Raw genomic sequence first — 25,259 nt, 5'->3', positions numbered from 1 at the left:
GCCGCGTGGGGCAGGAAGCCGGGGTGGTGGGGGGGGGAGATTTCTATTCCACAATGTGTCTTCATTCATTTCACACTCCACATGGAAAAGCCATTGCGGGGAGAAACCTCTTCCTCCCGGCGAGATGTTCTGCCGGCTTACGTATTCCCTTTCAGTCCGCGAGCAGGAAATGGCCCTTTATTACCAAAATGTATTAAAAAAAAAAAAAAAAAAAACTCATTTGAAACTCTACGAGGTTTTGTTTGCGGACAGCGTGTGCCGAGGGCCGCTGACGGCTCCGGAGCAATTCAATCTGCTGTCCAGGGGCAGGGGGGCTTGCCTGGAACACGCCAAGCCGGACCAGGCCACGGACCACCGCAGCTACAGCAGCACACCGGGGTGTACCCTGAGCGTACATGGGCCCCCAGGCTCTAAGGTTTCTAATAGGGCCTCTTCCTGAACAAAAACATTTAATATTGCTGGAGGGGAGAGATCGCCAAGGAGTCTGACACCATGGATGACAAATGATCATAGTTTCCTCTCACCTCAATCGCCTCAAACAGTTTTGACAAAAAAAATAAACACTCCACTGAAAAGTAGGGGGAAGGGGATTGTACTATACCAAACGACAAAGTCCCGAAATGCTAAGCGAATGGGGGGGGGGGGGGGTGGGCATGCATTAGAGAGGCTGCTGGCAACCTTTTCCAGAAACATTTTTGACGGGAGCGGTTTGGGAAGGCTAATCTTTCCATGTCAGGAGCACATTAGACGTTTCTCCTGGGAGGAAGCCTGTCGGCCTTCGTTTGCCTGGGTGGGGGGCGGCGGCCAGGGCTTGGAGCCCTCGCGGCCCAGTACAAACCCAGCACAGTCACCTCACCGGTTGCGAAGGAGCCAAACAGAGGCCCAGGATCTAACAAAACATAGGTTCTCCTCATGAACATACATATGAAGAGTTCCACCTGACAGAAAGTCTTTAAATCCATTTCACGGCTGATGTCCATAACGCGACTATGCTGGAGCTGCTCCGACCCCCCTAACCAGTACCGCTGCCCACAAAACATTGTTATGAAATGCTCCTCATCCGAGGCAAGTTGGCAGACACTGGGTTCGGTTTGGGTTATACGGCCTGGGAATCATGCAGGCCGCGGCATGGCGAGGTCAGAGGTTCTCCATGGAGCCGTTAAATTAAACAGCGAGGAGAGAGCAAGTTAAACCGTCCACGCGGTCTGGAGGTGCGCCGACGTCAGCGGCTGCAGGGGGTGTCCAATTTGGGAACGGAGCCTGCAGTGGTATCCCAAACCACATATTTTACGTGGAGGTCTTTTTGACAGATGTAGACCTCCATTCAATCAAAGCAGTGTACAGAAATCAAACAAAGGAAATATACAACAAATCTATTCATGAACTTACGAGAAGCGCCTGGCAAGACTCAAAACACAGACTACCTGGCATAGGGCAAAAACTAGTGGTGCACTTACATGAAAAGTTCAATACTAGGGCTGGCCGATATTGTACCGATATTATATCGCGCATGCACGATAACCACCAGGGCTTCAGATGACAGACCAATAATCATTCTTATGATTATTGTGCACGTCCAATATAATATCAATATGATATCGCCCAGCCCTAATCTATACTAATAAGTGATATATTTGTATCTAATATTCCTGATACTGATGATAAAATCAGTGAAACTGATGCTGATCACATTATTACTAAAGATTTTCTGAATGTGCGTAGCAACCACATCATACAACCCAGGCAGTGAAACGACAGTGACTCACACATTCACTGCGCACTGCACTTGTCACACTCTAGGTTTACAGATCCTCATTTTAGGAGAGCAGCTTGGACGATCAGCCGCTAACGTTTGCTTACTAATCACGTCACTGTCAATGTGATAGAAAACCAGTGCATTTCGTTTTTACCAATGTATTGAGATAACCAGTTACCCTAATCATTAATTTTATATATTGTTTTTATTGTAATAAATCATTACATTAATTCATAATTTTATTCCATATTTGGAAGGCTTGCAGGGCATATGCTGCACCAATCCACCCTTCATTTGTAGCTTCTCCTCAAGGTAATTTTTGCTTTTAGCCCCGCCCCCTCAGCTCTCCAATAGGCTTATACTTATCGGAAATTGACAGCGAGTTTTTTTTTTTCTTTCGTCCTTTGTCAAAATCCATTGGCCACTGACAAGCAACTTCTCCAAAGTAACTAGCAATTCGGAAATTTAGTGCTGAAGTTGTGAACGCATGAACTGTGATTCATAATCGCAAGCGGAAAGGAAAGATGTAAACTCGCCAATTATGATTCGTAATCGCAAAATAAGGACTGCTCTCATGAAACGTAGGCAGCAGCACACATTTACAACTCTGAATACGGATTTGAGTTTCATAAAATTACGAGATCGTCAAGACATTTAAGTACAATCACTATATATGCATCCACAAGTCTCTATAAACTCTAGAAACCATGGAGGAAAATTCCTTTACTGATTCTTCACTGAAAAATCAAACCTGTTTTTTAAAACATGCCGTTTTGTTTAGTTATTGCTTCCAGTGAACAGCCCCCACCCACCGGATCCTCACCTCCTCATCTGAAGTGTCCTGCTCATACTCATCCCCCTGAGGGGGGGGCCCGCTGGACTGCCCCCCCAGCTCGGGGGCTTGCTCCAACTTTCCGCTCTCCGTTCCTCTTGCTCGCGAAGCCCTTGCCTTCCTCGCACCCTTTCCTCCATCGGACGCGTTTTCACCCTGTTGCGAAAAATCAAGGTCAATTAAAAAAAAAAAACACACAAAATACAAATGCATGGACGATGAGAATGACCCATTCCGGAGCCGTGCCGGTTCTCTTAAGCTGCCAGTACGGCCTCATTTCAAGGATGTGCTTTGCATTTTGAGGCCTGGCCAGATTTCTAGGCCACTCTGCAATTACAGAGGTCCATCCGCTCCTTTCGCATACGTTTGCCTCCTGACATGATTTACACATGCAGACAAACACAATTCACTAAAAACCTGTCATTTTCCTAAAGGCATCCCGGCACAGATGAAAAAACCCCCACAAGTCACTGTTCAGCCAGCCAAGAGTCACATGACCAAATCTCTGACAGGCAAGCTGGTGGCGGTGGGAGTTTAAAATGAGCCCACCCCCAACCAATCTTCAGAGGCAGGTGAGTCAACCTGCGCTGATTTACGCGTCTCCCGTGGTAGAGCGGATCCTGGAGTCGAGTACAAACCGAAACACTTCCTCCCTGATGTCTAGTTAATCCGACATCACGGCGGTCTCGAGGAACATCCCCCGACTCAAAGCGGAGCCCCTCCAACCCAACCCCTAGTGCTCTGAGGACTTTCGCAGAGGATTCATTTCATAACATAATGGCTTGTGGATGGGGGGGGGCACTTGTGTACCGTCTGGACTTATACGTAGTGCGTAAAACTTCACAGGGCCCAGCAGGAGAGCAGCGAGCTTAAATGGTGTTACAGCGGAGGTCTAGGGATGATAACGGGCTCATCTGTTTACAGTAAAAAAATAAAAATAAATAAATAACCTGGGGGCCATATGGGGCCAGATGACTTGTCCAGATGATGTGCAACCAGCCAAAAGCATGGAAAGCAAGAGCTCTGCTAAGCTTCCAGCCGGGACAGGCCACCAGCCTATGGGGACACCCCCCCCCGCCCCAAAACAGCCCCCAGTGATGAATGACAAGCCAACAAACAGATCCTCAAAAAAGATAGGAAGACTGCGTTCAGTCAGGTGGCATTTCCTGACTTTGCATTTATTCATTTTAACATTCATTATAACATTTTAACGTTCAACTAATAAATCCCACCAGCCTCATTCGGCGTACACCCACTCTGCTACAAGCCCATCAACATCACCTGGGCAGACACGTGAGAAACAGCACACAGGAACAAGGTTTTCCGCTCAAAAGCTACTGGCTTATAACTTATGCTTCGCTTGGGAAAGGAAAACACGGGTCGAGGTCCTGGCTGAACTAGGTGAATATACCCCTGCACAGCTAACGGGCCGAGGGCCGTGCCTGACCCCCCGCATGGCTAACGGGCCGAGGGCCGTTCCCGACCCCCCGCACGGCTAATGGGGCGAGGGCCCTGCCTGGTCTGGCCTCTCGCACAGCTAATGGGCCGGGAACCAGGCCCCTTTGCTGGTGGAAGTGGATCAGACATGTCTGCAAGACGGCCTTCCTGCGTGGGCGCTCGCGTGTCACAGACACAGCCAGCACCGGTAACCTGAGCCCCCCGCCCACTCATGCTCCTAGAGCAGAGCTGGGATGTGGCCGTGGGGGCTCCCAGAGGGCTCATAAAGCCAGCCGCCGGCTGCCTGACAGGCCGGAGAACCTCGCCAGCTGAGCCCACGGATTAAAAAAAATTAATAAAAAAAGATGGAGCTGAGCAAATTCAACACCAGCGGGGGGCGACGACGCGTCCCCCTAACGAAGGCTCATCGGCATCGGGCTTTCAAGGCCCCAAATTAGTTCCAGGACTTTTCAATAGGATAAACATGACGTTCCGCCAAAATCCACCTAAATCCTACACATACAGCCCTTTCCTGTTTTAAAAACTGTCATTATCTCTTTTTAATACCAGCAACCGGCAAGGGAGAAGTCTGGACAGATACTAGAAGCCGGGCTTGGACAGGGAAATCGAGCAGGACAGAGGACAGTGTCCCAGCAGGCCGTGAGCAGAGAGGAAGAGAGAAGCCAACTCAGCAAGCAAAACAGCATCTAGGATCCTAACCACACAACACTGCAGAAAAGCTTCATCTGTGCAATTGTCAAAAAGTTGAAGACCATCACCTGGCGACCAAAGCCGCTTAAGGGCCATTTCTAACTCCACACTCACCCCTCCAGATCTGCCAATTTTGCATTCGTGGTTTCGGTTATTCGTAAGCTGGCTGTGAGCAATTAAACGGGGATATTTTTGAAACGTTCCAAAAGCTCACAGAGTCACAGACGGGCCTGACCCCAGACAGCAAACCTAACCATAAACATACAAACACTACTGAAAATGGTTTGGATCTCATAAAATCATACGATTCAAAGATTAATGTTATTTGTTAAAGATACGGTACGCACTTATACTAAGACTAAAAGTTATTTTTTTGGTATATATTGAAAAAAAACTCCTATCTCCGTCGTGACCAGCAGCCTCAGTCATACGGCCATCTGTGTGACTGTGGAATGTTGCGTTTCTCGAAGTGCCTTTTCAGCGCCATTCATTTTGCATGTTTAATAATGGGCCCAAGTCACAAATTTTCACATTTGTGGGCATCTTACGCTCCTAATCCTCGCGAAAGTGACAGAGAGACTGTAAAAATAATATTTTAAAATAGCCCAGCAGTGTCTTTTTTTTTTTCCAGCTTGCATGTTACGGCACAGACCCATGTGTACATGTCATAGAGGCATTTGAAAACAGTCGTGTACAAGAATATGTTTAGCAGACCATCCATCGAGGGAACCAATACTGCCAAAAATAATTTACATCCACTCAAAGGAAAGAGCTTTAAGCAGGCAAAAAATAAAAAGCAGGGAAACTGAAAATTCCAGGTATCCTGTACTTTTAAAAGTATTTCTCTGATTCACTGCATCTACAGAATGCAAAGTGTCTGTTCAACGTCAAAAGAAGCGTGTTTATCAATATCAAGACTCGGTAAAGTAGATTATTACTCATAAAATAATTTATTTTCCAGCAAACAAACATCTTCCAAGCTGCACCTGGGCTCATCCAGAACTCTGACCACAGGGGGGCGATAGTGGGCACAGAGACGTTGTTTGACTAAGCTCAATTTTAATAAAAGCTAGGAGAGATGAAGCATACAAACAAGGATAAAGGGTGAAACCAGAAAAAAATGTGACTGTATAGATTAAACTGACAATCTGTCAAAACCACATGCTAAAGGTCCTGACTGCTCAGGGGTTTATCAATGTACTATTTTTTTAGTTTTGATACTATCACTTAGAGCTGCATCATGTGCAATTTTAATATTGACATCAATGTTATGCAGATGCAATTGTTACATTGCAAGGACTGTGATAGTCAGCTGGGACGAGACAGTCAAAAAAATTATGCTAAAACATTTTTACTGTCATAAAAAACAGCTTTGCAATTTTAAGGATTGTTCCGTTTCAAGATTATGTAGTACATCTTAATAAACCGGTCTGAAGGCTGCTTCGCCTGCTTTTGCATAAGCTCCGCATATACACCCTCTGAGCCAATCGGAACAATTTTCGTCCTCGCAGTCCAACTCACTCGCAGACAGTGGCGCATGTGAGAAACTGAACAAGATTAGGGAAAAAGCGAACAAGGACTAGTCAACGAAAGGAACGTGTCTTCCGCTGCAGTGAAATATTCTGGATTCGAAAGAAATGTCGAACAAAAGCAAGTAATTAGCCGGCACTGCCTTGTGGCTCACAGTAGCACCAGCAACTTATCTGACAGACTATCGGAATATAATAAGTTCTATTTCACTAAAGTTTAATTTCGGTCAATTTTCAGTTCCTTATTGGAAATGTGATTTTTTTTTCCATTATCATGCAGCCTCAGCTGGAGGATGATGAAGATGATGACAGAGTGACAGAAGCAGAGATACCATCCCATCCCATAAAATTCCATATTATACCATCAAAACCCATGCTATACCATATCATACTACACCATCCCATATTATACCATCCCATCCCGTACAATTCCATATTATACCATCAAAACCCATGCTATACCATATCATACTACACCATCCCATATTATACCATCCTATCCCATATCATACCATCCTCCAAACAGTTATCCTGGCCAGGGCTGGGGGGGGGGGGGGGGGGGCTGGACCCTATCCCAAGCAGTACAGGGTTCAAGCCTAGACGAGATGCTGCTCCATCAGTATATAAAAACCTCACACGCAATCAAGCACTTTGGGAAATTTAGAAATGCAGATGTGTACTGTGGGAGAAAACCAGACTACCCAGAGGAAAGAGAGAGGGGGGAGAATTCAGACCCCTATCCCTGCGGGCATGAGGCCACAGTGCTGCCCACAGAGCCAGCAGGGCATCAAATAATCCAGGAGGAAAAACTTTAAGGCTCTCAGTTCTGTGCTTAAAAGGTGCTGCATTTAAAAAAAAAAAAACAGATCTTTCACAATAACAATATACACAGATTATGTAATTCATACTTCAAATGTACTTTCAATACATAAATGTAATGCACAAAACTGTCATTCCTTAAGGTAAAGGCAGCTGCTAGACATATCTATGTTGGTATATTTGTTTAAATATTTACCTTTAACTAATAAAATTAAGCAGTATGCCCATTTACTCATTACAATAAAATCCAAATACGTCAAAACGGCTGATTTTGAATACAATGGATTATTGCGTAAAATATACTTAAATTTAAAAGAAAAAAAAAACATATGAGGTCTAATACACAAACATGGTATGGGGGGGGGGGGTCAAAATCGTGCGTAGCTTAGTTCTTTCCGTGTTCCACCAAAAATTATTCAGAGCTGTGTGATAATTAGCACAAGGAGCTGAATCAGGTGTGTTACATGAGGGGAAACCCAAAACTGTGCAGGGCTCTCCTGTACTACACTAAATGTCCAAAACCCTGTCTTGGTTAACAGAAAAAATTTACCTATAGATATTACTATAAATGGGAATAACACGTTCCAAAAAAGCAACACAAAAGTGCCATTATTACAAACTTATGTAGACAGAATTTTCCTGAATTTACCTGGAGTTTGGCTTCTCTCGTTTCACTGAAGGGCTGTTCTGTTGATGTTTCAAAGTTAGTGGCTTCTTCGTCATTATCTTTATCAAGAGATTCCTCATCAGTGTCCTTTGTCTCCTCTACTGTACCATCGTCGTCGTCATCATCATCATCATCAGCATCATCATCATCACTGTCACTTCCAGAGTCTTCCAACCCTGAAAACACACTCTCTTCACTGTCAGACAAGTCGTCATCATTATCTTCTTTTTCCAACTTTTTAGGGAATCCATCTTTGTCGATTTTGAAGAGGGACAGCTGGAAAACATAAGTACTGTATTCTTAAAAGTGACAACAGACACCAAGCTTTATAAATCTGGTTTACGCTACGATTTAGTCCTTTGCTTCTGTATATCAGATGAAAGCCTATACATATACATTACATTCGATTACATTAAATGATTTGTTTTCAATACCAATACCAGTAAATAAGCTTATATAAGCAGTGGTGTGCGCACCAGTTAGCTGGGGAGCTAACTGTTTATCTATCCATAACTGAAAAATTAATTATATGGGCAACCAGTATCGATAAACAATCAGAAGCATACTTAACAGAACGCCGTACCTGATCGTCATCCTCTTCGACAACTCTTTTTTTGCCACTTTTCTCTTTCGTTTCCATCACAGCGTCTTCTGTGACTCCAGACCGCGATGTAGACATGCTGCAGGGACCGCTAACCACGTGGGCGCTGCAGCGGGTCAAATGGCAAAGGTCAAAGTTAGCATATAAACGCACTACGTACTTATTTTAGCTATGAATTACCTGCGGACAATACAACACTCGATAACGTCATGCCATTTTTTTGTAATAATTCAATGTCGTATTGTTTAAACTGAAACTATATTTTGATTTTGGACCCTAGGTAAGGGTCAAAGTTCATAAGAGAAATAAACTACTGCTGTTGTTTTAAAATGCATTTTAATTATAATACCATTGACATACAATATTTTGATTGTGTCTCTCTGCTTATGTCTTATTTATATTGTATGTTTGTGACTATTAATGAAATACATTTCGTTTTCCAGTAGTGATGTCACAAAATGGCGACCGCCATGAAGCTGCTCGCTGTGTCGTTTCTACGCAGTTCGTAAGACTGTGGTTTCGATGGAAATTTCCACTGTTCGCCGTTTGCCAGATGAAAGTCGCTGGATCGATTGACCCGAGGAATTTGTGTAAACGTGGAAAGTGGGCAACTTTACTGCGCAGCGTTACAGCATCGTACGGTTTATAGCCTATGCTAGTTGGCTAATTGCTTTAGGCTGAAGTACCGGGCGTGCGGATGTTTTGCTGAATTTGGCTCCTTTCTACTTCGGCTTTGCTTGTTGTTCCTATAGCAGCGCGCAGCTTTTGAAGCGGCCTGACATTATCTGCGTCGTACGGGCATGGAGTACCTCGGAGGCGGTGCCGGTACGGTTCTGCTCAGTAGCAGCAATGTCCCTGCTTTTCTCACCAAACTTTGGACTTTGGTGGAGGATCCGGACACCGACCCGCTCATCTGCTGGAGTCCGGTAAGCGTGCGGGAGAGCCACGTCCTGACCCAACCCCCCTGCCTGATCAGTCCGGCTACTTTTATTTAAAAATTACCAATTTGGAGAAAACGATCAAACAGCTCGGACGGCGACGCGCAATAGTGATGCGTCGCTGACCCAGACACTGACTACTGCAAGCTCTTCGTGTGCAATAATTATGTTTGTTTATCCCCCAGTTACCTCTTTTAAACGTAGTAAATAGTAGTTTAAGTTGGTGACAGTTTAAGGAAGCACTTGTTTGCGTCAAGGCCAAAAGGAGGTGTGACATCGCTAGTTTTTCAGGGGTGGGACCCGGTGACTGGACATTTTTACATGTTCGGATAAAAATGTCAGTATGGTTTAATTTATCATCTTCAAGAAGTGTGAGAGTCGTCAGCAGAAGTCATACGTGTATCTTATTAACCTGGTGAAACCCAGTGAGTCACGGTCTAGTTTAACGTCAGCTAGAATTACCGTAATTTCGCCTAAAGTTATCAGACACCTTAAACTAGCTGTTTCCTTTTTAGTTACACAGCTGTCTAGCATTGAGGGATACGATACATGCTACAACGACACCAGCTAACGAAATGCACGTGATATTCCGAGGAAGCAGCACCCCTGAGCCCCTAACCACTGGCTTGAGGAGGTCATATAGAGAGGGGTCTCCGAAAACTCGATTCTGGTTCCCTGGCTGATGTGACAGTGACTTTTTACATCATCCTCAGCCCTTCCCAGTGCCACTGCTTGCTTATATAGACCAGTCCTCCTCTGACCCACAGGCTGCACAGTTACACAGTCTGCTTGCAGTGGCAACTGTCAGATGCAGAGGATAAATGGTAGGAAGTTATGAAGTCAGTGCTACCAGTTTATTCCATTTTAATAACCTCTTTATTTTACTGTAGTAATGAGATTTCCTCAGAACCTTATGGCAGCACAACATGTTTTTGAGTCTCAAGCTTTCTTGCTTTAAGCATTTGTTTTGGTTTTAGTGGTTAACTCCAGGGTTAGTCTTTTGTAAAAAAATCTTGAGTCCACCTTCCCACTGCTTATCTGAGAAAAGGAGTTAATCCCAATCAGCATGGGGCAGAGATTCATCAGTCAGCCTAACTGCAGGTCATTGGAACGGAAAGGGGGAAACTTTCGACTTCCACACGGAGACAGGATTCGAACCCCCTACCCTGGAGGCGTATGGCTAGAGTGCTGTGCACTGAGCCACATATCTTGCATAGGCTTATGTGAGAGGGTCTGTAGCCTAACTTAGGCTGTGTAGAGTATGACGCTGTGGTATCAGTCCCTCAAAAAACACATTAAGGACCCCAGTTTGCCTTACTGGGAGAAAACCAACATGAGATGGAGAGGACATGTAATTTATACATCTTTTTATATATATATATATATATATATATATATATATAATACACACACACACATGGGATTTGAACCCCTAACCCTGGAGGGATGAGGCAGCACTGTTACCTCTGCAGTTCCCTCCCCACAGGTTTACAGTTTTATTAATCTGTATTAGGGCTGTTCAGATCACGGTCGTCAAAGTCCAAGCATTGCTGGTTTTCAAGCCTTCCTTTACCTGTGTGCTGGATGTGAAGTCTCTGGCCAATCAGAATCAGCTATTATTAAACTATCTACCCGAGAGAACCTAAAACAAGGCATGTATTTGGAATGGAGGACCAGATTTGTGGAGCCCTGATATACATTTCGTATTCCATCCTACAGGTCACATTCCACAGTGTAACTCGCCAAACAGCAGCGTAACATTGTCCTGTGATATTTAGCTTCCCTGCACATTAACCCATTTTGGCAAAGTGAATTTGGAAGCCTCTGGAACATTTGGTGTTGGCATGACAGAGCTCTGTTCCTGTTCTAGTGACTTGGCCTCTTTGTTATGACGACAAAAGCTGTTTTAGCCTTGATGTGCTGACTTCCAGAAAGATGGATTGGTGTTAATTAAAACACCTAATTAGAGCGGGATTAGTGGCAGCTGAGAATATTTCATTGATTACTGTCAGTGACGTATACTGTAGTAAAGGAAAGATAAACTTCTTAGCTTCGATTCCCCAGTTATTTTGAACAGTGCTTTTCCACACATACATTGTTGCCCTCCAGTAAAACAGCCATTCGAAACGTCAGACTCCATGGGACTTGAACTGTGGTATTTCCCGCGAAAACAAATTCACACTGAAGCTGAAGGTTTTGTAATGGCAAATCGGTATCGTGGGAGTATTTGCATATAACACTCAGAAATATGCTGTATTAGACCACGTCTGCTACACAGACTGTGATAAGCAGCGATATTTTAATGAAGTTTGAAGGAGATAATCGTAGCATAGCTGTGGGTCTATTCAGTAAGCCTTTCTGTTTGGGATTTTGCAAGCTTAGTTTATATCCCTTATATTTTTGTCCTAATACAAGCACGTATTACATGTAACGTGAGGACAGTCATGGAGTCTTTTGAAGTCGGAGAGTTTCATCGTGCTCTGTTGTGGTTGTATTTTTTTCTGTGTAAATTTTACATTGTACTCTTCCTTGCAGAACGGCAACAGCTTCCATGTGTTTGACCAAGGAAGATTCTCCAAGGAAGTCCTTCCTAAGTACTTCAAGCATAACAACATGGCGAGCTTTGTGCGGCAGCTTAATATGTGTGAGTTGTTCTCAAATTCTGTCCCTCATTCTTTCTCATTTGTTCCATTGTTGAGGCCATTTCATTTGAAGTCTAAACGTGGGCCGATTAAGCCGGATGATTTATCATAAATGGAAGCATTGTTAGGGGGCGGCATGGTGGTGCAGTGGTTAGCACTGTTGCCTCACACCTCTGGGACCCGGGTTCGAGTCTCCGCCTGGGTCACATGTATGTGGAGTTTGCATGTTCTCCCCATGTCGTCGTGGGGTTTCCTCCGGGTACTCCGGTTTCCCCCCACAGTCGAAAAACATGCTGAGGCTGATTGGACTTGCTAAATTTCCCATAGGTGTACATGTGTGAGTGAATGGTGTGTGAGTGTGCCCTGCGATGGGCTGGCCCCCCATCCTGGGTTGTTCCCTGCCTCGTGCCCATTGCTTCCGGGATAGGCTCCGGACCCCCGCGACCCAATAGGATAAGCGGTTTGGAAAATAGATGGATGGATGGATCTAGGTCTAGGCATTGTTGTTCTGGATCTAGGCGTTGTTGTTCTGGATCTAGGCGTTGTTGTTCTGGATCTAGGCATTGTTACGGGCCGAGCCGGTGAGCAGGTTTAAAACTCTCTTCGCTGTTGCCTCCCCCCCCCCCCCCCCCCCAACAGATGGCTTCCGAAAAGTGGTTCACATCGAGCAGGGGGGTCTGGTTAAGCCAGAGAAGGACGACACGGAATTCCAGCATCCCTACTTCATCCGGGGCCAGGAGCACCTGCTGGAGAACATCAAGAGGAAGGTTACCAACGTGAGTGCCGATCCGTCACGCTTCCTGGCGTTTAAGAGTGCTGGAAACGAAGAAGTGCATCCCCAGGATGTGTAGGCCCTGAGGTGTGGGCCCGGGTCACATGGGCGACCGGTATGCAGGCTAAGTCAACAGGCTGCCGAGAAAAGTGGGTTTGAATGTGGGTTGGGTCGTTTTTGCTGTGTTTTCCCTCATTTGGAGTTGTCCATGAATATGTTTTTTGTTGGAGGTTAGCTGAAGCTACCTTTCATGGTTTAAATACCACTTACATCAGCAATACATTTGCACTCCAAAAATGTGGGAGCCTGTGACACATCCGCATGCGCTTGAGCGGCGTCACGCTTAACGTGCCGCTTCATTGTGCCGAACGCTTGGGGGGTGAAGCCTGTTGCATGTGCTGTGATCACTGACCAAAACTCCCACGCTTGATATCCTCACCGGGGGAAGGAGAGGGATGGATGCGGATGCCGCTGTCCGGGTCATTCTGGGCTGTGCAGGTTCTCCATCAGGCGTAATTAAAGACAGCGCCGGCTTGCGCTGACACTGAAGTGCATGTTGTGTCAGCTTTCATTGGATGCCTTTGCCATCTAGCCACTTAGGCCATACGGGAATGAGATAATCTCAGGGATCCTTGGCTCTGGTCTGCAGAGTGGTGGTGGATTGCGGATGCCTGGCCACCCCTCTCAGTGGACCGGCGAGATTCTTCTTCCCCGATAGCATGGCCGCTTCCAGTTGGTTGGCCCTGTAACGGAAGGCTGCGTGAAATTTTTCCGTATCATGCTCCGGATCCAGGACAGGCATGCCATGGTTTCAAAACATCTTCCTGGCCTTTTCCCCCAGGTGTCTAATATTAAGCACGAGGACCTTAAGATGAACCAGGAGGACGTGTCCAAGCTGCTGAGTGACGTGCAGGTCATGAGGGAAAAGCAGGAGACCATTGACTCTAAGATCATCACTATGAAACAGTAAGTCACTTCTCCCCCCCCAGTAACTGTTTAATGGTTTCATCCAGCTAATAGCCATTTAATGGTTTCACCCACCTGGTGGTAACATTTTCATGGCTTCACTCTCCCCTCCGGTAACTGTTTAATGGTTTCACCAACCAGGTATCTATTTAATGGCTTCCCGGTAGATTTTTTTTGTTGGTGAAGCAGGATGATGGACGCTGGACTCCTGTATCGCGAGGGCTTCCCCAGCGGGTCACTGCGGGCCTGTGCTTAAGATATGGTCTTGTTCTGCGTTTTCGGCATGTCCCGTTCAGGATTCCTTCAGTCACGCAACAGAAATAGCAATGACAGACATAAGGACACCTCCCAGGGGAGCCGGTGTCTGCCGCATTAAAGCCACGTAAGCCGTTTATTTAAAGCTAGTGGCCAGACCCGGAATTCCCAGGGTGGGGTGGGGCTGGCAAGTTGGAGGCTGCGATCGCCAGCTGGGGGTCCAACCCGGAGTTTCGAAATCGATTTAAGCTGGAAGTTGATTTTTTTCAGGTTGTGTTGGCAGGTTATTGTGCCGGCTGCTTAGGCAGTGTTTCGTTTCATTTGATGGATGGTTTGTTTGTGTCGGTAAGTGTGTTTCTGTCTGAGTGCCGTGACCGCAACTGGCCTACAGCTGTGGATGGTGCGTAGGAGACTATGAGTGCGTTCGGAAGGTTGCCGGTTCGATTCCCATGGCTGATAGAATAATCATTTCACCATTGGGCCCTTAATCCCAGAAACCGTTCCAGAGGTGCTGGAAAAATGGCTGACCCTCCGCTCTGACCCCAAGCTTTGCTCTCTCACCAGTAGTATGGGATATGTGAAATCTGAAGAATTCCTATATGCATGTCCATCTGGCACATAAAGCATCATTATCCACAGTTCTGTTGGTTAAGTTAAAAACCCTGCTGAACATCTGCCTTTTTAAACGAGTGCAAACATCCATGCGGCGGGGCGTCTGCGTGAATTGCGCCCGTTCGGGGCTCTGTGTCTCTGCGTTTAGCAGTAGCGTTTAGCCCTGGCAGCAGTTAGTCACTGCCCTAAAAAGGTCGGATGCTTTAGCGCTCCCAGCAGTGTCCAGCTGCTCTTGCGCCGTCAGCGTGCCTGTGTCAGCTCCCACCTCGTTAGCGCCGCCCCTGAGGCCCGAGTCAGACAGCGCGTCCGGAAGAGCCGGCGTGCGAATGATGTCATCTTCATATCCAGGCCGATTCTTTGTTTTGCCGTGTGGGTTTTGTCCTCCTGCATGCTCCACATGCCTCTGACACGCCGGCTGTCTGGCGGGGGGGGAAACACTGTGGAAAATTACTCATCAGTGAGCACGTCCGCGTGCATCTCGCACACGACCCCTCACTCGGTAAACACATTATAACTCTCTTCTGATTTGTCATTTGTGTTTTATGGATCTTAATACCAGATTTGTCATTTTTAAAGTAGTTTTAAAACAGTTGTATATAACTGTGTTCTTAAAGTCTAGTAGTCGTGAGAGCAGTCGTGATGATGATGATGATGTACCAGCCATGATTTGCATGTCAGGAAAGGTGTCTATATGAGCATATTCAACACCACTCCGCAGAGCCATTTCTCTGTTTAATCTCATCGATCCCCCTTCATTCTCTGTGCTCCATTTGGCCGTTTTCACTTAGTTGGACCCGTTGGACATTAGACCTGTCACTGATAACGCGAGCGGATTCGCGGCTCGGACATGGCGAGCCCGGGGACTCGAGCATCAGTCGCTTCTGAACATCGCGGCGAGGCGTCGGCGAGCTCTGCGCAGCCCGATGCACTCCCACATGGGAGGTGGAAACATGATATCGGGGGGTGGGGGCCATCCGGCTGCCTCGGAATCCACACCTGTCCCCATAAACGCCCTCAGGCTACCCCCCCCTTCCCCCACTACGAGGTCAGGCAAGAGTTGACAGTCTGAGGAGCTATTAGTGGTCGTCCACAGTGCTCACACCACTTTTACGGGAAAAACCAGAGCCACCTGATGAGATCAGTAAAGAAAGATGTAGGACGTCCCATCTGAGGCACCCCCCCACTCACACATCCGCTCATTCCTCATTGGTCAGTCACCGCTTACTAGCTATAAAACCATTAGCCATTGGCAGATCTGCCTCTCGATTAGTGATCAATCAGTGACTGTTTGCAAACCCATGCCATCTTTAAGAGGGAATACAGTGCCAGACAGCCATTTCAGCTTCTCCTTTAAAATCTACAGAAAATACATTTTGCTTGTTTTACAAAACAATCACTGGTGTGAATACTTGACAGGTTAGAGGAGTGTGCAGACTAAATGAGCCTAGCTTTCCCTGTCCTTTTTTCTTTGTAGCAGTATTGAGTTGGAGTCCTGTCCGACCTTGGCCTTCTGACTGAAAGCCATTTTACACGCCAAATGACCTTTGACCCCCAGCCGCGTGTCTTCATGCTTAAGAGGACGCGGACTCAGTGGAGGATTAGGATATGATTTGGAGGCCAGGCTATTTAAAAGCTCTGTCCCACATATTGAAAAGACCTATATTATTGTAAACCAATTATTTTTTTCCCCATAATGGTGCACATGGTATCAATTTGAATTTAGTTTTATTCCCGACTCACACATGCAACTCATTGGGTGGTTTGATTGACAGGAAAGCTATAATTCTGAAGAGAAGGCAGATGGAAGGAAAAGCTACAAACTACTGACAGGATGTCATGAGAAGGCAAAGGCTGTTTTTAAAGGTGCCTGTCGTCATACGGCGAGGAGGGACGCCTCGTCCACCCGCGCCGGTGCCGTCCGGGCCCGTTTTTAATGCAAGCCGTGTGTCCGAGGACGGCACGGCCTATGAGCGCACGCAGCAGGCAGCTTAAAAAGGGCCCAGGGACTGACTTTAAGAGGTCCAGGTGGAAGGCAGCGCTTTCAAGGCCCCACTAAAGGGCTGAATAAATAAAGGCCGCTAAGATCTTTCGATAGCCATTAACTTAGCAAAATAAACGTTCTGGAGTATCCCTCAAATCTTTCGTGCCCTGTTTTCCTGTACCGTAAAAGCCGGGGACATTTTATCAGCCTTGTTAGAATTCCTCAAAGTGCGAAGGGGTTGCTGCGGCATGGTTGTGCTTGGCACCCCCTAGAGGGCCATGTAGGAAATGCATGTTTTATGCATTAGCAAATGCCGAAATTAAACTGATAAATTCAAATGCCTTGGAGGTAAGGAAAAATCTTTTTTGCCTTTAAGTATGTCCTTAGCTTTACAGTTTAGCTTTCTGCATGTATCTATGAGGGTAGTGGTCCAAAGGTGGAGAGTAACAGCCCATAGGGACAAGTGATGCTAAATCAGCAGATAAAGTGATCCTTCACTTTCCTGATGACACGTTGGAGGTCTTGTCCATGATCTGCTAAAAGAAAAGTAAGGAAGGCCTCTAATATGGGCTTAAGTTCTTGGGCCACACACCCAGTAAGAGCTGCAGCATATAGCCAATTACAGCCCTCCGTGTTGGTGTACGTCACAAATGTGTAAAATCATTGGCTGCTGGAACAGTGACCTGTAGTTATAAATATTTCAATCTAATTGTCCCAAAAGGACTTCGCCCGTGTCCTGTGCTTCTGAAGTTAGAGCTTCACGCTGTTGTCTGTACCGTAAGTTTCCCGGCATTTCCGCTGTTTGATGTCCACCCTATTTTTCCACAGGGAGAACGAAGCTCTTTGGAGGGAGGTGGCCACCCTCAGGCAGAAACACTCCCAGCAGCAGAAAGTCGTCAACAAGGTAAACCGACAGCAGAACGTCCGTCAGCCAGGCACAGAACCACAGCGAGGTGCTAGCGGCTAATAGCATGGATGGGCGATGATTGCAGCTGTGCTGTGAACACGGTCTGCTCTGCGGTTTGTTGGCAGTGTCAGGCTTGGCAGACTCATTAACATCCTTCTCTCCGCCGCCCTCATGTCCCCGCAGCTTATCCAGTTCCTGATTACGCTGGTTCAGTCCAACAGGGTTTTGGGCATGAAGAGGAAGATGTAAGTCCCCCTGAATTCTCAGTCCCCCGGGCCTTTCTCAGACCCTGTAGCTGGCTGGTTTAACGTGCCCCTGCTCTCTCGACAGCCCCCTAATGCTGAACGACAGCAGCTCGGCACACTCCATGCCCAAGTTCAGCCGGCAGTACTCACTGGAGCACATGCAGGGCACCTCGGCCTTCTCGGTAGGGCGTCTTTATTTTAGGAGTGTGCCTGTTTGTCGAGAGGCTAACTGTGCCGTTTCCTGTCCTTATTCATGATGTCGTCGTTAATTGCGTGTTGCAGGCACCCACAGCATTCGGGGCGGCAAACCTCTTCTCCTCGGATGATCCTATGAAATCAGGCCCAATCATCTCTGATGTTACTGACATGTCACAGTCCAGCCCCAGTGAGATCACTGATGAGTGGACGGAGGAGAGGTCTGTGTTATGCGTGTATGCTGGGGTATTTTGTAATCCAGCTGGTGACCGCAGCAAGCGTCAGCACTGCGATCAGGGTCATCTTTAAGGAAGTTTAGCGGACGTAAGGGTGAGGATGAAGCAGGTGTCCCTGGTCGCCCCCTACAGGACGAGTCCACTGGTGCACATTAAGGAGGAGCCCGGCAGTCCTGCCTGCAGTCCTGAGGTGGAGCCGTTGGGCGAGGTTGGGGTCTGCGTTCCTGCGGACACCCCTCTGTCCCCCACCACCTTCATCAACTCCATCCTGCAGGACAATGAGCCCATCCCAACCCCAACACCGACCCCCACCCCCACCCCGGCTCCAGCTCCGGCCCCCATAGAGCTGCAGGGGCCCAAATGTCTGAGTGTGGCCCGTCTAGACAAGTAAGATCCTCGCCCCCGCACACACACACAGCCCCCCGGCCTGCCGCTGTACCAGGCACGCCTCGCTCTCGCTCCTGATCTCAGCCAGCCCGTCCAGAGCATCTGCACCTTTGCTTGTTCTCCTCCTGGGGAGCCAGTCCGTTGTTTGGAAGCAGATTATCTGTCATCAGCCAGTCAGTTTGCCGGCTTTTAATCACTTTAAAATGCCTGACTTTTTAGTCGGATGCAGCTGTGTGATGCGACAGGGTGACGGGTCGGTGTTGGACTGAGGGCACTCATAGCAAGTTTGTCTTCCTCACAGTATATAAATCATACATCCATCCTCCATCCATCTCCGTCAGTCGCGGTGAGTCCGGAGCCTGTCCCAACCGGCTTTGGAAACAAGTCACAGCGCCCCCTGCCTAGCCGGCGTATCAGACTTTTATTATTCTGTCAATCTTTTACGATTTTTTTTTTCTCCTTCATAATAGGCATCAACAAGTAAAATAGTTTTGGGTAAATCTCATTAATTCACTCCAGGAATGTGCTTTCCGTCATTGACACCCAAGGGATCAAACCTGCCTATTCAGTGCTGAATCTCCTTGCCAACTAATTTCCAAAAATAAACATTCGCTCATTCATCTCCCACGCCCACTTATCCCGTGCAGGGTTGCACGGATCCAGAGTCTGTCCCAGAAGCAACAGTGACACAGCGGGGAATAACCCATGACAGGGCAAAAATAAACATAATAAAAGAAATCAGCAGAAATTAATTCAGTTTCTTGTATAATGTGTAAAGCATTTTTTTTTCCAGCAGTGCCACAACTGGTTGCGTTTTTCAGCAGTGGCAGTGCTCCAGATAATGATTAGTGCCCTCTACGGTTCGCATGGAAGTATTACACCACATTGGAGGAACAATTGAAGTATTACCAAAAAACATTGCCAATGGCTTTGGGATCTTGCGTGTTCCGTAGGCGCTATTTGTGCAGTGTTTTTAAATCAGTCCTCCAAACTTTTTAGTTATGCAATGAGGCCCATGATGCGGCAGATCCGTCGCATGTGTTATGGCTCGATTGGGCCATGGTTAGATTTCGGCATTATGTCGCTTCCCTGCAGTTGTAGGCTTGTTGTGCTGTGTGCAGTGATGGTCAGCTTCAATCCCAAAGGGCCAGAGGCATGTTCGATTCCCACCCAGAACACGCAACTGGTTGTTCCCAGATCAGAGGCTAGCTGAGGCGAGACGTTGGCACGCCCATCTTTTGGACTGGAACGCTTTTTGTTTCATGTCCCGTCGCGGCCCGCTGTGTATCTGAGCGTGCCCGGGGGGGGGGGGGGGGGGGCTTTGCTTCTCTGTTTGTCAGCTATGCAGCTGCCCCACAGTCCTGTCGAATCTGTGAACCACTGCTTTGTTGTTCTGTCTTTCAGATCCCCACAGATGTTGGGAATCTCTTGTGTTATCCCAAGTCCTTCCCCTCATCCCAGAGCGCCTCCGGGGTCAGCATTTTCTGTGTTCGTACCGCCCCTCACAGCACACGCGGCACTTGTCCCCCCGCGGTGTCATCACGCCTTTTCCCGGCAAGGCCGTCTTTAGCTAATACGGCAGATGGACCCGCCCTGACCTTTGAGCCCGTTCAGAGACACACTCGATGTCTACGGTTGTCATTGTCACACCGCCATGCGAGTGATTCGCCGGGGTGGTCCGAGGAATACGATTGGCTGGGGAGTTGCATTTTGGCTCCGCCCCTAACGGCATGGGGGGATTCCAGTTTGTAAGCAGTGCTGTGCTTAGCTGGGCCATTGGGGGCGGGGGGGGCGGTGTGAGGCTGACCACAGAATAATCAGCACATTGTTTCTACCGCCACCTGTCACTGGCGAATCCGCATGCACTGGGGGCAGCTTGAGTGCTACAGTCATCCCTGGCTCCCCCTGTTTGAGCATGAGATGTGACCGCTGCCGTCGGACTCGGGCAGGGAAAGGAGACGGTGGAGCCAGCTATAATGTGGCATTCTCTCTGTAAAAATGCGATTTCTTTTATTAGTGTTTTCAAGCCAGAGGCTAGTCTGGGGATATCTCCATGCGTCCGTATGCATTAGCAGATTACATTTTTGTATGCTAAAGCATTGTTGGTAAGATGTTGGGGCTGAGATAGAGGTGTGTAAAGGTTTTGTCAGGACTGCTGGCTTCCTGTGTTGTGAAGGTCTGTCAGAGATAAGCCTGGTCTCTCAGGTCCAGCTGGGTCCCGGTACACATGTCTGTACATGCTATCCCATGTGGCTATTTGTAGAAACACTATTGTTTAAATGTGGATTATGTTGTGGATTTTTTTTAAAGTGTTGATTTATTGATTATTTAAACCCATTAATGGTCTTGTACTCCCCTGTAAACCCATCAGGTGTGAGCTTGCCGACCATTTGGAGTCCATCGACAGTGGCTTGGAGAATCTTCAGGCGATCTTGAATGGACAGTCCATCAATTTCGACCCATCTCCCCTTTTTGATGTAGGTGCCTTTTGATCCTTTTCAGCAGCCATAGTATGTCAATGTTATCCTGTAGTTCAGTGTTTCCCAGCCTGATCCCCAGGGACCCCCAGGCAGTCCGCATTTTTGCTCCAGGGAGTCCTGGGAGTCTCCGAGGACCAAGTTGAGAAACATTACTGTAGTTTTTTTGTTTTTTTTTCCACAATTATCGTTTAACATTGTGGGTTTTTCCAGATCTTCAGCACTTCACTGTCTAACACAGAATTCAGCCTCCCAGATCTGGATTCAAGTCTTGCAAGCGTGAGTGTGTTTGAATAACCTACATCTAATCTTTCAGTCAACGCTTTGCTGTGTGGCTATACTTTTCTGAACTCTTGATCCTCTTCCCCTCTACCCCCCCTCCCCCCCCCCCCAAAGATTCAGGACTTGCTGGTGCAAGATCAAAAGGCAGCTGAGACCAGTACCAGTCCCAATGATGCTGGTAAGGGCAAAAACACAGTGGCCGACCCATGTACACTCTTGGGCAGAGCTGGACACTTCAGGTCCAGAGAGTAAAAATCTAGACCAAGATTTTGTTTCAACCAACCACTTGAGTATAAAAAGTTAGTCTCAGAGTAAATTTTGGTCTGGGTTTTTACTTTCTGGACCTGAAATGTCTACCTCTGCTGTAGATGAGGTGTCCTCTGGATTCTTTTGTAATGAAAATGGCCGGACACTCTGCATTAAATACCCTTGGATTAGAGAGAAACTCAGTCTGGCTCTAGATTTGTCTGTAAGTTGTGCTATGGGTCACACAGAGTACCGCATGATGTACGTGCAGTTGGCTATTTCAGGCAATCCAGGACACCCCCAACAGGGGATCCCTGTAACCATGGTAGCGTGTAGCTGCTGAGAGTGAGGGGTGCTTGTGTTCCCTGGATGGTGCAGGGAAGCAGTTGGTGCAGTATACCGCCCAGCCTCTGCTCTTGGCAGACCCGGTCAGCGCCGACAACGCCGGGGAAGACTTGCCCATCCTCCTAGAGCTGGAAGGGGACTCCTACTTCGGCAGCGATGCCGAGGATCCCGCCAGCTCCCTGCTCTCCTCCGACTACCAGAGCAACGTCAGCGGAGAGACCCAGCTGTCCTAGGTGGGGCGTCGGTGTGTCGGGCGTGTGGATGCACCCAGCCGGTTCGGATCGTCATTGCCGAAGGCCGGTGAAATGGGGGACAGGGAGTCGAACACGGGTGTTAAACGAGGGGCTGCCCGCCTGATTATGCTGTGGAGGCTTCTTTTGGGGGGGGGGGGACACACCTTACAAACCACAACCGCTTATTTAACACGAACTTCGGGTTCTGAGTCTTTGTGCCGCGCTAAGCCTGCTAGGCAGCAGCCGTAGTTTCCGAGCCCTCGTCGGTCACGACCCTTCCGAAATATCCGGACACGGTGGCTAGTTTGCTAGTTTCCCTTCCCGCTGGTTTTCAGTTGCTACGGGTGACGGAGAAGCGTAGGTACGATGTGACTTGGACCCATTTTCTGCAAGGATGGGTCATTATCCTTATTTGTTTTGCATATGTTTAAATACCAAGAATGGTGTTTCATTTGGGATTAAGGAGACCGAGACAACACACGGACCCTTAGCATAGCGTGCCGAATAATCCTTTCCTCAGCATAGTCTCTCCCGGTTCAGTTCTTAAGCATCTGTGCACAGAGGTATACGAACACGTTTCTAGCAATGGCTCTGTTAGCCTAATAAATGTATTTATTTTAGATATAATGTCACAGACGGAGTGTTTAAAGAGTACTATTTTTGTAAGCATAACCGTACCGTGATCGATGGACTGCAAAGAGTATAAAGGGAGCGTGGTTTTTTTAAAGTTTGGCGTCCCCTTGAATGCAGAGCTCTGTATATATTTGTTATATACCATACATTTATACATGACTTTTTTAAAGCGAGTGTAGGCCATCCTTCCTTTCCCTCCTTTCTTGACCGCCAGCTTACTGACGTGTGCGCTGTGATATTGGGGGCTCGTGGTGACAAGCCTGCCGCCCGCCGTCCATTTCGCAGGGTCCTCCCTTCCCCATTTACTCTCAATTCTTCGCTGGGGTGTGTGCATTCGCTTTCTGCAAACTGAAATCTATGGCTAATCCTGACTTGAGGGTTTTGTTTTTAAACGTTCTTATCCCCCCCCCGGCTCCCTGGAATTCTGGGACGTGTGACCGCTGCTATGTCTGCACGTGTGTGTGTGTATGCGTGCCTGCATGTGTGCACACAAGTGTATTCCCACATTTGCTGATAAATCACTGATATATATATATATATATGGGGTTAAGTGTGTGTATGTGTGTGTGTGTGTATGTATATATATATATATATATATATATATATATATATATATATATATATATATATATATATATATATATATATACATACATACATACATACATACATACATACATACATACATACATACACACACACACACTTAAGTAACAAAATTCGCCATCCAATAAATGTCATCGTGTGGAAACACTTGTATGAGTATCTCATTACGCATGTGGGCAAGACTTGGTTTATAGTAAGTTTCAAGTAAACATGATTGTATTGAAATAGTTTCAATATAACCCTTAGCGCGCGTGCATATATATATATATATATATATATATATATATATATATATATATATATATATATATACACACACACAAACTGGTTCTTTGTGGTTCATGTTTTTCTTTTTCCATTGCTGCTTGTATATTTACAATGTGTTAATAATATTAATGTATTTTTGATTTTTACATAAATATTGTTTAATATACTTAAGCGTTTCTGTTGAGCATTTCATTGTTTTTTTGGGACTTGACTGATTTACGGTTGGATTTTTCAGCAATACTGGGGAATTATTTTTAAGCGAACAAATTTCCTGTGTGAATGTTTTGAGGATGACCTTTGGGGGGATCACTACAACTGCTGAAATGCACGCCCTGGTTACTGAATTTATTGTGCTGTCATTGCTATGCCTATTAAACAAGAACATCTGAAATATTTGTGCTGGAAGTTACCTATCAGATGGAGTGAAAGTGAATGAAGTGAATTCTGTGGGTAAAATGATTCCTGGACTGACAATTGATTCCATAAACTGCCTGTTTAAATCTCCTTGAGTAGAAATGACCCAATTTTCCAGGAAGCCTAAAAGAGCCCCAAACTTTCAAATATTATGTTCTGAATATTTTAAAAATAAGCATCAGGACTGGCTCTGCAGTGAGAAGTCGGGTTAATTTGTTCAAAATGTTCATGTAGAATGACATCAAATGGAAGGAGTGTGGACAGACTGACAGATTCTGTAAACAAGAGCAACTTGTTAGGTCTTTTTACTAGTCAGTAAGAGCTGTTTTATTTCATCTTTAAGATTCTCCTTCCTCCAGTCTGTCCAGCTGAGCTTCCTAACAGCTCTGTTATGCTTTTGAAGTGTTTTCAATATTAAGTATGAAGCAGATTATTCTATTTTTCTTTTCATAATTTTCTGTGCTTTTCCCCCACGTTCCTATTTAGATTAAACTTTCATTCATGGACAGATTTGTAAGCACTGTATACAGGCACGAGCGATGTTTTAAAATAGTGTAATACAGCAAATCTGTATTTTAAGTAACACTCATTGGCCACTTTATTAGGCATCCCTACATAGTATGATTAACGGACCCTCATTTGAGTCCAAAAGCACTTTATGGACTGATGAGTTGTGCACTCAGATTAATTCCGAAGTCACCCTGTCTGCCACCAAGTTGCACCACTTTCAGAATCCCTTATATCAGGCATCACAGCGGTTATCATTTTTAACTGAACAGTAAATGAAATCCTGTTGCTGTTGTACACAGTGACAGCCACATAATTTGCTGTTTGGAAAACGAGGCTGATTGCATTAGTTATACCTAATAATGTGGCCACTAAGTATATATTGATATAGTCAATTTTGGATTTATGTTTTTGTTTTAAGTTATTAGTTCTGAATTTAAAATATATATTTTCATGGTTTGCCCGCCACTATTTGTAAAAGTGTTCATTTGACCATAAATGAATTATAATATCCTCAAAATTTTCTTGATAGCCTTTGTGTCCTCTCTGACCTGTTCCTGTTTAAGGATTCCAGACAGAGTGGGACGGCTGCGTTTCCTGTGTGTGATATCAGCGAGGAGAAGTCTCTGTCTCTGATAGGACTCTGAATGCTCATTTTAATGGCTAACAGTATCACCTGGAGAGTATGCTTGGTTAACATTTAAAAATATGCTTGTGGTTATCGGTTAATAAATTGCTCTATACACTGACAAGGTTGCCCT

General features: G+C 46.3%; 2 protein-coding genes across 3 annotated transcripts in view; one reads left to right on the top strand and one right to left on the bottom strand.

Moving 5' to 3' along the window:
- Positions 1–9,307, bottom strand: part of bop1 (BOP1 ribosomal biogenesis factor) — a 45,244-nt gene extending 35,937 nt beyond the window's left edge. The window contains exons 1-4 of the mRNA XM_048992861.1: positions 9,221–9,307; positions 8,335–8,458; positions 7,734–8,027; positions 2,580–2,744 (exon numbers count right to left, since the gene is read on the bottom strand). Coding sequence (XP_048848818.1) covers positions 2,580–2,744; positions 7,734–8,027; positions 8,335–8,430 — 555 coding nt within the window. The 5' untranslated portion in view covers positions 8,431–8,458; positions 9,221–9,307. The remainder of the gene's footprint in view (positions 1–2,579; positions 2,745–7,733; positions 8,028–8,334; positions 8,459–9,220) is intronic.
- hsf1 (heat shock transcription factor 1) lies at positions 8,789–25,250 on the top strand. Of its 2 annotated transcripts, XM_048992863.1 has the most exons (14): positions 8,789–9,278; positions 11,826–11,934; positions 12,572–12,708; positions 13,546–13,670; positions 17,347–17,422; positions 17,609–17,670; positions 17,756–17,852; positions 17,953–18,086; positions 18,234–18,488; positions 19,893–19,961; positions 20,860–20,965; positions 21,179–21,244; positions 21,362–21,425; positions 21,872–25,250. In XM_048992863.1, the coding sequence occupies exons 1-14, from the start codon at positions 9,153–9,155 to the stop codon at positions 22,069–22,071; spliced, it is 1,626 nt and encodes a 541-aa protein (XP_048848820.1). In that variant the 5' UTR covers positions 8,789–9,152; the 3' UTR covers positions 22,072–25,250. The 2 variants fall into 2 exon arrangements, with proteins under 2 accessions (XP_048848820.1, XP_048848821.1); XM_048992864.1 differs by lacking the exon at positions 19,893–19,961.
- The last annotated feature ends 9 nt before the right edge of the window (positions 25,251–25,259 follow it).

The sequence above is a fragment of the Brienomyrus brachyistius genome, chromosome 23 (assembly GCF_023856365.1).
Source record: "Brienomyrus brachyistius isolate T26 chromosome 23, BBRACH_0.4, whole genome shotgun sequence".
Lineage (NCBI taxonomy): Eukaryota > Metazoa > Chordata > Actinopteri > Osteoglossiformes > Mormyridae > Brienomyrus > Brienomyrus brachyistius.
This window is presented reverse-complemented; position numbering and strand designations above follow the sequence as displayed.

Excerpts from the sequence above, each read along its gene's own strand:
- hsf1 (XM_048992863.1), top strand. The coding sequence starts at position 9,153 with ATGGAGTACCTCGGAGGCGGTGCCGGTACGGTTCTGCTCAGTAGCAGC. Across the intron at positions 9,279-11,825 it reads CGCTCATCTGCTGGAGTCCG|AACGGCAACAGCTTCCATGT; the intron begins GTAAGCGTGCGG and ends TCTTCCTTGCAG. Across the intron at positions 17,671-17,755 it reads TTGGGCATGAAGAGGAAGAT|CCCCCTAATGCTGAACGACA; the intron begins GTAAGTCCCCCT and ends CTCTCTCGACAG.